A 13,488-nucleotide genomic window follows, 5' to 3' on the forward strand; every position below is an offset into this window, starting at 1 on the left:
ACATGTTACTACTGGCCTAAATTTCATGCCTTGTACATTGTTTGCGACTGGTATTTAGCTGTTGTTTACTTAACAAACAAATGAGTGGAGCCTTGGCTGGTAATCGTATTTTACTAAGCAAGGATTTGTTTAGCTTAAGCAAATGTTGTGCTTTTGTAAGCAGCTCTATGAAATTGGGCCATCGTTTGACATAAATACACACCACAAAACACTCATACTCTTGGCAAGACAAACAAAACACAGCATTTAAACTTACTTATGAAAAGTATTCCATATATTTCTGAAAATTCTTAATAATGCTTTAAAAGAGCACATACATTCCACTCCTGGGTGTTGAGGGAAGAAACAAAACTCTCAACTTGCGTGTATATTTTTTGTTATTAAGTGCACAATTATTTGTTACATTATTTACACAATGAAAAGCGCACATTGGTATATATACAATAATTTACACAGTGAAAAAGCGCACATATATTTCGTAATTAAAAATGTTATATTTTTTTCAGCGCATTTTAGGTGGCAGCCCAAAAAAATAAGTACATTTGTGAAAAGTTTTTTTACAAAAATATATACATCAAAAGTTTGCTTGTCTATTGCTGCACACTGATTAAATGGAAGCTGCCATCATTTCTGGCTTGATGAAATCTTGGTTGGTAACCGATGTAAACTGGTTTTCTGCAATGAAAAGAAACAAAACAGTTGTAAATAATTTGTTATTAAAACATCTTTGCTATTCAAGAATCGTAAGCCACAAACATTAATGCACTCAAACCCATTGTTAAAACAAGAGACCCCTTGCTTAAACCCCCATATCGCTGAGGTCAAACAATAAAAATATGCGCCAGGCAATGATAGTGTCTTCCGTTGACCTCAGTGAGGATGCTGTTAGGGTCTTTTGACTTGTATTATGCTAGAGGTCTATAGACTTCATGTTTCCCAAAATTAATAGGTACTCAAGTTTTATTAAATTGTGGTAATTTTAGCTTTCAACAATTTTTCTGCCATTTTCTCAGAGAAAAAAAAAACACAAAAGTGTACAGTCTTCACAGCTATCTTCAAATGTGTCTAGACAAACACTTTGTGTAACTGCATCAATATTTCATTATATATGATTTTAGATTAAACCAATGTGTGTTAGAGCACAGTAGTACTGTACATGTATACATGTACTCAGTACTTTCATGATTCCTGTGGAACAAATTTTGGTGGTCTAGTGGTAAGACATCTGCTCTAGAACGGCAAAGGTCGTGGGTTTGAATCCTACCTGAGTAACATGCCTGTGGATTTTCTTTTTCACAGGATTTGGGAAAGCACTAAGTATAGAATGCTTAAAACCACTTAGAAAAGAGTTGTCCCTCATATGGCTCTTCAAAGAGTGCTTTTTAACTCTTGTTTGACCTCGTGTATCTTACCTTCAGCTGTGTCTCTGTGGAAGAAGTGACTCTGTTGAGGTTTGACAGGCTTCATCTGCATGTGTTGCATTGTTAATAATTGAGCATTGGTGAAACTGCAAAATACAAATAAAGATGAAAACATTGATAAACACAAGGGCATTGGGTCAGCATCAGCATTATAACTAAGTACATTGTACATCAAATGCAACTCCCTGTTTATACTGTGACTATTCCACTTTCAGCTATGCCAACTTTGCACAAACTCGCCCACAGATCAACACAAGCCCAGCGGAACATTAATTATTTTTTCGAATTGAGACCTCAAATTCTGAGGGGGAAACCGAGACCTCAACATTTCAAGACCTTAAAATTATTGAACCGGAGACCTCGTCATGACCTCCAACACTTGCATTCTATAAGAACAAACAGATTTGGAAACATTGTGCCATGGAATTCTTTTAAGAACCACCTATTTTAGAAAACTTAAGTACATGTATTGTTAAGTGTAAACTAACAGTTCTAAAACAAAAGTCATTTTAAAGGGAATTGTCAAAAAGTCTGGCCACTATTCTATATTGACTTTTTTTTATTGCAATCATCTGGACAAGTCTATGTAATGATCGTGATGAAGTTTGTTTACATTTATTTACATGTATTTACACATGTTAAATGTTTACCTTCTCTGATCGATTGGTCTGTAGTCGTTTCTCATCAGGGAGGCTGTGTGGGATGATGACACAGACTCGGGGACCTGCTCAAGTGTAAGGGACCGTATGAACTGATGGTAGTCGACTTTATCGTCTCCATGCTTATCACATCTGGAAACAAATAACATAAATCGGTCAAAACACTTTTTAAACATTCCTTTTTATTGTTTTCTGTTTTGTAAATAATGAAAGATCTGACTGAAACTTCACTGTCCATGAGTCAAATCCAAAACAAAGCTTAACAAATGTTTCTGTTAAAACAAAATTGAACAAGGAGCCAATGACAAACAGTTTACAATACGTGGTATTTTGGTGGGTAGGCCTATTCTGTTTCTGCTTTCAGCAAGAGTTTTCTGAGCTCAGTTTTTTAATGAAGTTTGGCCAATTTTCACTTTGGTCTATACTAATAAGTTACGCCCAACTAATTTGCAGAAAGTTAAAATGTTTTGACAAGATTGACCTGAATCAAGCTCAATCTAAATGGAATACACGTATTGGCTAATTTATCATCATTGTTTTCAGTCTGTTTGCAGGGGACTAAAGTTTCCATAAAATCCTTTCAAAAGAATCGATAATGTAACCATTTTGACAAGTCCGTTAAAACAAGTTCTGTACAATAATAGTGTGAGTAGAGTAATAGCTATACCTCTGAATAAGACCATCCAAGACATTTGCGCTGACATTGATCTTGAACTGGCTGCATGCCTCTTTGAGTTTCCTCCTTGTCACGTGACCAGTATGCTGGGGATCTGTCTCCATGATGACTCGACGCAGTTTGATGTGAAGTGGGTCAGATGGATTTGGCGCCCTTTGGAAAAGAACAAGATACATTAATTAGGGAATAACAGCGCGAAGACCCGGTCTTCACCGCCTGGTAATGACCGGGTTGGTGGCTGGCCTGGAGCATTTCTCGGGCGTCTGCTGAAAGCACACCATTCTATGCAACAGGTTTTCTTCTTTCATTATTTTCTTGCAACTTCGATTACCAATTGAGCCAAAATGTCCAATAAACTGTTGATAACCGTGTCAAAGCCTACAATTTTTTTAGAAAACCGACACTTAAAAACATTTGTAAGTAACAAAACATTTTATTTGTCAATAAACCTCATTTAGACGAATAACTTTGGCACTATTCTAGTTTTCAGTGACTTACGTGTTGTAGTAGGATCTCTTTGCCAGCCGAATGCTGTCGAATATTCCTGGTGCCATCGGATTCCCGCTCAAATCTTCCGTGTTTTGGCTGGAGAATAGGGGTAAAAAAAATGCAAGTAAGATAAGAAACTGTATACATGTACGTAAACAAAAGAAATGACGCCAATTAGATCAACAAGAAAAGTCATTCTGAAGTCACTATTTGGATTAAGATTTTAACGGCAAATAGCGGTTTCCTAAAGTTTTACATTTAAAATGAAATATTTTATTTGAAATAAAAAACGAACATAATTTTCCCGTACCTAATCTTTTGATGTGGATATTGCGGCTCGCCTTGGTTCTTCGTTCCCGCCGCCGGAATCTCATCTCCGACGGCCCTGCACTCCACGAAGTTATCCTTAGCCTCCGTGCTGTGTTCTGCCGCATCATTACCAAACTTAAAATGCACCCTCCTACTGTCTTTGACCCTCTCACTGTTCTCGGCTTTGAATGCCGTCAGTTTGTGTTCGGTCTCTTCGGGCATGGACAGGTTGCAGCCGTTGTACGCTTCGATCGTCTCCGATCTACCGGGCATGTTAGCGGGGTACGGAAGGGCCCCATTACTGTCCAAATAACGGTACTTCGGTAAAGGTGGCGCCATGGTGACTTTGGTAGATGGTGCAAATTTGACGTAACTCTCATGTGATACTGCATGATGACAAAGAGGAAGAAGGAAAACAGGTTGGAAAAGATATTATTCATCTCCCCCGTTAAAGGTGACAACATTTTTATGAAATCAATTCAACAACTTGTGTGATACCCAAACAAAAATTATGTGTAAAATCAAAGTTAATGTAACAGAATCGTCCAGCGTATTCGATTGCTACTGTTGATGAAGACATTTCTCTGGAGACTTGGGTGGAGGGCTACCGACATGATGAAACAAATTTATTGGTTTTTAGCTACCGGGTTGAAACTCATAAAAACAATTGCAATTACATAATCCTGTGTTTTGTTTCTGGTACATGCTCCTTTCAAAAATAATTTCAAACAATATTTAAATGATACTTACATGAGTGATGTCTGTCCTTGGCGTCCCTGTCTTTATCACACGTCAATATAACGCTATTTTTATCATGACGCTCTTTATTCTTCAACCCTTGTTTATCTCTCGTCACAAGCTGTTCAGGAAAAGAGGGAAACTATTCAATAAATCAAATGAATTGAACTTTTAATATGTAATATAATAGTTATTCAGGGACAGGTGGTCATTGCAAACTTCAACTTCATCTCTGTGTTTTTAAATAGTTGTTAACAAATTAAAATTTGAATTGTGAAACAGTTGTTCGATTGTACATAATCATAGGCCTACGTAAATTCAACATCGCAGGAATTACCACTATAATAATAGCATCAATTTTTAATCAAAGCTTGGTGGAGTTTGGTCTGTGATTGCTCAATTAGTTTAAATTAACGATCTATTGTGCTTCAATCAACATGTTCTTAGCTTGGTTAATTAACAGCTAAGTGTCTTGTACGTAAACTGGTCTAACAGACATTTCTTTTCGACAGTCGACAATACTAAAAATACTCGGGTGTCACTGAGTGAACCCCGAGTGTTTGAAGTGTTATCGTTTATCATTTGGTTGGTAGTTAATCAGTTATGAAAAGAATGTTCGGGTACATTTATATATTTTGTGTAAAAATAAGACTTTAACTACAAATATATTTTAAGATCGTGTACTTACAATGCTTCGTAGTTGTACCTTGTCCACATCTAGGAAGTTGACGAAATCACTTTGCTTTGTGCTCACTTCGACCCCACCCGGCTTCTGCATCGTATGCATGACCTAAACACAAACAAGGGTAAGTTTAATACAAATTGTATATGAAGGAATTAAGTATACCAAATACAGTGTATATTTCTTAAATTTTCTTTCCAGAATGTTAACAAAATGTTTTTGTTTTAAATATATGTAAATGTTGACTCAGACTTTAAAAAAAAGAAAGGAAAAAAAAGAAACAAATTCAAGAACACTGTCTCGATTTATTAAAAACAAAGAAAAAGTCATAGAAATTGCTGATTTGAAATACCTCGGATGACTTTGGTCCGTGCACCTTAGTAGGTTTCTCGTCTGCCTTAAGAATCTGTGAGTCGTAGTCTTTGTTGTATATTGTGCTTGACCTCTCCTCATCGGTACCAAACTATAAAACAACAAATAAATAATGCAAAATTATAAATAATTATATCATGACACCTGGAATGAAAAAAGCCGGAGCTATACTTTTATTTCTCGGAATATTACAAAAAAATCACAAACAACTTTCAATATATTTGACCCAAATTTTGAAAAGAAATAATGTTTTTAAATCTCGGGAATGCTATACTTCAAATATGTGACAGCCTGTATGTCCGTTTATATACTCTCTCATTATATTGAAGGTAGATGTTTGTCCTTTTTTGATACCGAACAACACCTTTCCCAACCAAAATAAACTAAACCATATTTGTGTGAGTAAAACTATACTTTTGTCAATTGGAATTGACAAATGATTTGGCAGACTGGTGGGGAAATGTTTTCGACTGTTTTTGAGCTCAAATATTTTCTCTTACCTTAAAATGTACGGAGGTTTGGTAATCCTTTCCAGACGATGCGTTTACTAAAACGGGGCCGGTACCACCCGAGCCCCCGGCACTCCTGGGTGCGGATATAGTGACACTCGGCTTCACTTCCTTGGCATTGGAAATGGAGGCTGAAATAGCTTTAACTGTAAACAAACAGAAGACAACAAATGCTCTTTTGATCAGTCTGAAGTAAACAATTTGGGCGCAATTTCAAAATTTGCATCAGCATGTGGACGCTTATATCATTATAAATACAAAACACCTTTAAACAATGTCAATGTTGACTGTTCGGGCGGCCTATTACACATAATTATACGTCGTTTTGGGCTGTAAATAAGCGGAGAAATGGCGGTGAAATCTTTCAATGTTTTTCTTTTCTCTCACTTTGATATAAATAATCGGTGTCTCCCATTGAACTTCATAACTGAATACGACATTTTACTTACGGTTATACTGGCGGATGAAATCTAAGTAGTCGATTGACTTTCCAGGTCCTTCCTTCGTTGACTTCAATACTTCATCCAGGACAGGTTGCGGTATGGGATCTAATAAACTATTACACGCACGCTGCAGAGATTCCTTGTTGATGTACCCGGTTCTATAATTCGTAGGAAAGAAAATGAACAAAAATTAGGATTTTACCTCAGGAATAAAGTTCTGCTAAAACAAGAAAAAGACTTATTATTCTGTTGTTGGAAGTTAAGTGCATCAAGATGACAACTTGTCTAACGTGCTTTCTCTGCGGTGTTTACGCGCGATACTTGTATTCGTGAAATACCAACTTACTTCATGATGTCATACTGCAGTAGGATGTTTTTCAAGATGGCGCCATTATTCAGGGAAACCATTGTCGCTTTCGTCGTCTCATCTTCAGGGGTCAGGATCATCTCATCTTTAATGCTTGCTCTGAAAAAAAGTAAATGCAATAAACTTAAAAACTAAAAGAATACAGAAAGAAATCTTGTCGTGTGTGTACAAATGCGTGTAAATGCACCGTTTTATCGGTGTAAGTCCCCCGGTTCATACTACACGCGAAAGCGAAGCAAATTTTCTTGCGTGAAAATATTGGTAAAAGGAGCATCTTTGCGATTTGTAAGCCCATTCGGCGGGAAAGAAACTGAAAACTCACTTCAATATGTCAGCATCCTGCAGGAATCGTCCTTTGGCAATTTGCGTTGGTTCAATAAATGCCGCAGCTTTGGGTTCTTTGGGCATGGCATCATAATCTCTCTGGAACGTCGACAGCTTGGGTTTAGGAGCTAAAAAAAAATAAACACAAAATGTAAAGGTTATAATTTCATTCATTAAAGTGTATATTTTTCATTCATAAAAGTGTATATTGCGTTCTATATATTTTATTAGCTTTACCGTATGAATATACATGTACATTGTATTATTAGCTTACTTTTAGACCTTTGCGTCAAGCCCTTGCATTCAGCGTGCCCTGCACGTACAAGTTCTTTAAAGTACACGTATCACGGACCAAGCCATCACCCTTTTTTGAGCGTCAAAACTTTATATTTTATAATCGCGTCCAAATTCTCCAATAACATTCCATTAAATTACGTCATGTTTCCTCACCTGTGACATTGTAATCTCCTCTTCTGAATACGTAAGATTCTCTTTCCTCTTCCAGCATCTTACGGACCATGGAGGCTGGTTCTAATGGTTCCGTCTTGGACCTCTGTAGGGCAAGAGTTGGTGGAAGGGGCTCAAGACGTACGCTGCGAGGTCTCGAGTTGAACGATGAAATGGTCTCAGTTTGAAAGCTAGAAACGAAAAACATGGAGTTATAAATTAGATTGCTTCCATTTTATGGTTATGGTGAAATTGCAAATATCATAAGCTCACTGTGGCAATTTCAAGTAGTGTTATGGTGACCTGGATACAGCAAACAAATTCAGTAACGTAATGTGTAGGCCTACGGATACCTAATTGAAAAGGACAACGGTATCCAACCATACATTTCCTTATAACCGGGTATGTTGGAGAGAAGTCATATACCAAACACTTTTTTTGTTTTCGATTAGGATTTTATTTGTTAACCTGTAATTAATTTTGTTTGACACACGGCCATAATACAATCACCGTAAAATTACTGGAAATTTATTGAAACGCGGAGGCCTTATCCAGTTGTATTTTGTACGTCATGCTCCAGAATGGCTTCACCAAAGTAAATTAATCTTTTACTTAGAAATACTTACTTCGGGTTATCGTTGCCCAAATCGAAATGTGTGGTTCTGATGTCTTTTACGTTTCGTCGACGCATCTCTGTTCTTGCCTTTTGGAGATCAGGAAGAGTGGATTCTCGCTGAAGTGTCTAAAGACAGAACAGGGAAATTGAGCGACCATTAGTTATTTAGTTCGCTTCCGAAAGCTTCTGAAGACAACCGAAAATTCAACTTATGTGACAATTGTATTTATAGTTCGGGGTGTTCTATATCATCAAATGAAAACAAACATGGTTCTTACTTTGCTGAAATCTGAATTGTAGAACGAGGAACCGAACGTCTGGTCGCGGAAGAATCTTGGGTTCATGTCCTACAATTTAAATAAAAAGATTGTTTAACAATTAATCATAACTCTTAGTTAAAATAACGAATTGGCAAAATGATTTGTGAAAAATATCCATTTATTATGTGTTCACATGATCTTTTCGAAAATGCTGAAACACTTAGACACTTACCGGTAAATTTATTTGATTTTCTGGACGGGCCGCTAGTTTCTGTGGACAAAAAATGAAGAGAGAGAGAGATAATTATTATACTGTGTATAGAAAATTTCTTTAAAGAGATTGATGATTATGACGTAACTTTACTCGGCACAATTAAAAGCTAAAATATTCATAATCTGTGTTAAACTAAGAAAAAGAAGAAAACAAACATATATTCGAAAAATATTATTGCTTTTGTGTTTGACTTCAAGCTTACCCTTTGCGTTTCATGTTTCTTGTAGTCGTTGCCTGTGAGTGACTTGAGGTACAGGCCGTTGTCCACTGACGCCCCTTCCCCGCGCATCTCGAAATGGGCCTGGTTCTGAGAGAGCAAATCAAGAACATTCATGATAACAGTTCAAACCCATAACAATAGTTAATAGCCAAACTACTAATAAAAGTGTGGTTTCTTCTTAAATATTGTCAAAATAACTGACTGCTGTGTAAACATACCTGTAGCCCGGAGTCCAATGACAATGCTGTCATCTTGTCTGGTTGTGTACCCTTGGGAGTTAAAACAAAACACAAACATGTTAACATCTTTGAGCAACAATTTGAAGTTAATGTTCGCTATTTTTCTCATTAAATCGAACTAAATCATGCTATGATCAATGTCTGTGAACGAACAAACTGCATAGTGTGACAATTCGGACGTTGGGTTTCCATTTACAAGCACTATATTTGCAAACAATGACGGGGCCTTGAATTGTAAAATAGCCTAACAGTGGTGATTCTCTTTGGCCGGGGGCTAAGCAGAAAAGTCTCAGGTGCGCCATGCTAGAATATTCCGACTGACTTGCAATGGCATGACTAAAATTAATTTCTTTCACATATATACGACAAATTTTGCAATTACTATAGTAATAGTCCAGTGGACCGCTAGACAGTTTTAGCCATTAGGCCTAAGCAAAATATTCCTCTCATGCAATAGTTATGTTGTAAATGCAAATTATATGGGGGGCCTATAAGAAAATGATTACGCAGGCTAAAATGTTCATAACCATGAGTTATTTGCATTCATCAAGAAAATTTTGAATTTGTTAAGTTCTGCTCTTCCAACCAATTTCGTTACACCTTACGGGCCAGTAACAACGCCTAAATACAAGAAAGTCGTTCTTCCCTTATCCGATATAGCGTTTGCATTTTTAAAGGTACTGGACACTATTGGTAATTGTCAACGACCAGTCTTCTCGGTGTATCTCAACATATGCATAAAATAACAAACCTGTGAACATTTGAGCTCAATCGGTCGTCGAAGTGCGAGATATTAATGAAAGAAAAAACACCCTTGTCACACGAAGTTGTGTGCGTTTAGATGGTTGATTTCGAGATTTCGATTTCTAAATCTGAGGTCTTGAAATCAAATTTGTGGAAAATTACTTTTTTTCTCGAAAACTACATTACTTCAGAGGGAGCCATTTCTCACAGTGTTTCATACTGTCAACCTCTCCCCATTAGTCGTAATCATATGGTTTCATGGTAATACTTATTTTGAGTAATTACCAATAGTGCCCATCAGCGCCTTTAACGCTCTATGGACCCAATCATTTTTAATTTGACACCAAAGTTGATCATGCTCATGTTCAGTTTGTCTGTGACCTAATTTTACGACCATAAAACACGGACTTATCAGCCATAACGGGGGCATAATGCCCGAGACGATAACCCCTTTTCCCCCCAAGGGGCCCCTCGTGAAAAGCCATGTTAAACCGCTCAACTCATCTCCCACACAATGTCAACGAAACTCTCAAACAGTCATATTGATTTTCCAATACTTTATTTTCTTGTCAACATGAAAATGTCACTCAATGTTATGTTCGCGCAGGTTTTTGTATACAATGAACAAGTGTATCCATAATAGATCGAGTGTGCAAACTGTGCATTGATCGATAGCAACATCAGATCCAACCGAAAACACTCAAGTTGTGGTATCGGACGGAACGCATGGGCGGCAAAACGTTGCAATCTAACGGGGCGAGGCCTTCCTTGTCCATTTATATCAACATTTACACAGCTTTGGTTGTTTAGGAAGACACGCTTACGTGTTTATTAAAAGCAGTGGACACTATTGGTAATTACTCAAAATAATTATTAGCATTAAACCTTTCTTGGTGACGAGTATTGGGGAGAGGTTGACGGTATAAAACATTGTGAGAAACGGCTCCCTCTGAAGTGCCATAGTTTTTGAGAAAGAAGTAATTTCCATGAATTTGATTTCGAGACCTCAGATTTAGAACTTGAGGTCTCGAAATCAACCATCTTAACGCACACAACTTCGTGTGTCAAGGGTGGTTTTTTTCTTTCAATTTATCTCGCAACTTCGATGACCAATTAAGCTCAAATTTTCACAGGTTTGCATATTATGCATTAAATGTTGAGATACAATTACCAATAGTGTCCATTGCCTCTAACTAAGGTCGGTTTTAAATGTATATTTTTTCTCATGTAGGCCTACCCTTCACACGGGCGATTTGGGACACAATTTTAACTGAATTCTGTTAAAGGAACCGTTATACTTTGTTGATTAGTAAAAAGCTTCAGTTAAACCCGAAAGTGTTCATCTTTTAAAACTTATGTTCTAAAAACTTGTCCTGAAAGACTTCCAACATTCACTTTTTTATTTCAATTTACCAGGATATCAGTTTCGACTAACACAAATTTCTCGCAAACTTCATGAAATTTTGTTGGATAAAATTTCGTCAGTGAATTCACAGCTAGCCGCAAGTTACAAAAAATTGTCTGTTCTACCTTTTTTCTTTAATAACCTAGCTCTATGTGCCCTTTTAGCTGATTTATCCTATGTTGACAGATTAAACAAGAAAAGGTACTTTAAAAAGAAATCGTGTATTGTTTGCTTTACATTTTTCATTTTTTTTAAGTTTGTACGATTTTATATTTCATTATGTAGGCCCTATAACTCGACTGTGTATGGCTGCGAATCGTGATGAAAATAAACCAATGAAATCATGAATAGGAGGATGTTATCAGATTATTGAGTTACTTGCTTTCTTTTAAAAACAACTTTTTCCATCAACTTTCTCAATTTATAACCATAAATTTATTGTTGTCTTCATCAGGAACTCGTGCGATCAAATAAACAAACTTAATTTTGTACCATTGGGACTTTTTAGTTTTGGATAGTTTTTACTTTCCGAAATGTGGCTGTTCTCGAAACGATTGGCCGATTTGTTATTCTACCGGGGAAAAAACATCATGAGATAGTAACTAATTGCTAATGTTAAGCCCAGCGGCGTATTGGACGAGTTAATCTATAGCTTATCTGTTTAATCTCTCAAAGTGTTCACTTCAATTGCGTCACAGATTCATGTTGCACACAAAAGTCAGAAAGATGTTGAAACCACAGTCAATGTGATTAGTTCATCTCATGACAATAGATGTTTTAATCTTGAATGGCTTCATTAGTTTAGTTGGTTACATCTATTCATGGAGGTTGACCACAAAGGTAGATACGTCCATCATTACGTGTAAACAGACGAAGTCAGTTCGGGTGAATTGGTATACTTTTTATGTTATTGTAGGTTATTTCAATTTGTACGATTTTTTTTACTATATTTTGAAAATACAGTGACATTAATTTGGAGTGTGGTGAAAACGCATTAGTTTGGCGTGTGGTGAAAACTTGATAAGTCATGGTTCACTTTTTTCCCCCTTCTTTTTGCCTTTTATTGTTAGGCCTATGGCGTCGTTCTCAAAAAGTTTTAGGTTTAATGTCTTTCTCGATATCCTACAATTAGAATTATGAAATGAAATGTTATCATTTATGCTATAAAGGGGGCTCCTTCAAAACCGAAACAGTGCTTTGTTTAAAGTTTTTATAAGTTAGTAAGATATCAAACTAACACTAATTGGGCAATCGGTAGGCCTACACGTTAAATGATTATTACAAAACTCACCTTGTAAGCGAATTTTGTTGTGCTTGCCCATGGTGGTATTTTCGTACGATCGCTGTTCAATGTAGAAATGTGGTCTTGAGTCAGCGATGTTCGGAGTGACCGTATTTCATCCACTCTAGAAGCCCCATACAGTTGCTCTCTCCTCCTTGCCGTCAAAACAGGGTCGGTAAGGGTACTCATGGTGCCGCCGTTGGGATGGGCACAGGACCCCGGGCTGCCCGGTAAAGGAACGGTGGGTGACGGGGGTACGGGAAACACCAAAACTTGTTTTATTGTTTGAGGAGATCTAATCCGAGTAAAATTCCAAAGATCAGGGTATAAGAAATGAAATCACCCTTGAAGTATGACGAGTGTGTTCTTGAAGAAGTTACTTTTTAGTAGTGTGTGTTGATCGGCGCGTTTGCTTACACTGTTTCTCCGCGTGTCGCATGGGACGTGTTGCTGTTTTTTGACATTGTATACGTAACTATAGGCTAGTTACTGGACGATGAGCATCAGAGGGCGCTGTTCAGACAGCGCGATTATTGTCTTTGTGGTACGTTGCCTAGCGACGAAGGCCACCTTATAATAAAGAGGGCACCCCCAGCACGGGACCTTAGTTTAGTTTATGGCCCACTATTTTGTAACTCATCGATCCGTGTACAGTATGTCTGGATTTTCTTGAAAAGGAAGCCTTGTTGCTACAAAAGATTGTATATGTTGACTCCTATTACTAGTACATGTATTAGCTGCAAGGCTGGAGGGTATCGACTAAAGCATAGGAACTAGAGCATAGGAACTGTAGGAACTTGGTGATGTCGTCACGGCCTCTGTTATTTTTGTTAAAGTGTGTACTTTATACATTGAACCATTGATGTATAATTAAAGACAGTGGACACTATTGGTAATATTGTCAAAGACCAGTCTTCTCACTTGGTGTATTTCAACGTAATGCATACAAAATAACAAACCTGTGAAAATTTGAGCTCAATATTGGTCGTTAAATTTGCGAGGTAACTATGAA

At 37.1% G+C, this 13,488-nt stretch overlaps 1 protein-coding gene across 1 annotated transcript; it reads right to left on the reverse strand.

The window, feature by feature from the left end:
- Window positions 1–536: 536 nt before the first annotated feature.
- On the reverse strand, window positions 537–12,926 carry LOC139935224 (uncharacterized). The gene is made up of 20 exons (XM_071929727.1): window positions 12,486–12,926; window positions 9,025–9,075; window positions 8,789–8,893; window positions 8,545–8,583; window positions 8,331–8,399; window positions 8,063–8,178; window positions 7,440–7,627; window positions 6,988–7,117; window positions 6,645–6,764; window positions 6,305–6,456; window positions 5,847–6,001; window positions 5,327–5,437; window positions 4,981–5,082; window positions 4,305–4,413; window positions 3,556–3,940; window positions 3,255–3,341; window positions 2,748–2,909; window positions 2,072–2,212; window positions 1,413–1,507; window positions 537–675 (listed from the first exon to the last, which is right to left on the reverse strand). Exons 1-20 carry the CDS (start codon window positions 12,663–12,665, stop codon window positions 608–610), a joined length of 2,565 nt encoding a protein of 854 aa, XP_071785828.1. The 5' UTR covers window positions 12,666–12,926; the 3' UTR covers window positions 537–607.
- Between the last annotated feature and the right edge of the window lie 562 nt (window positions 12,927–13,488).

The sequence above is a fragment of the Asterias amurensis genome, chromosome 1, assembly GCF_032118995.1.
Source record: "Asterias amurensis chromosome 1, ASM3211899v1".
In the NCBI taxonomy this organism is placed as follows: domain Eukaryota; kingdom Metazoa; phylum Echinodermata; class Asteroidea; order Forcipulatida; family Asteriidae; genus Asterias; species Asterias amurensis.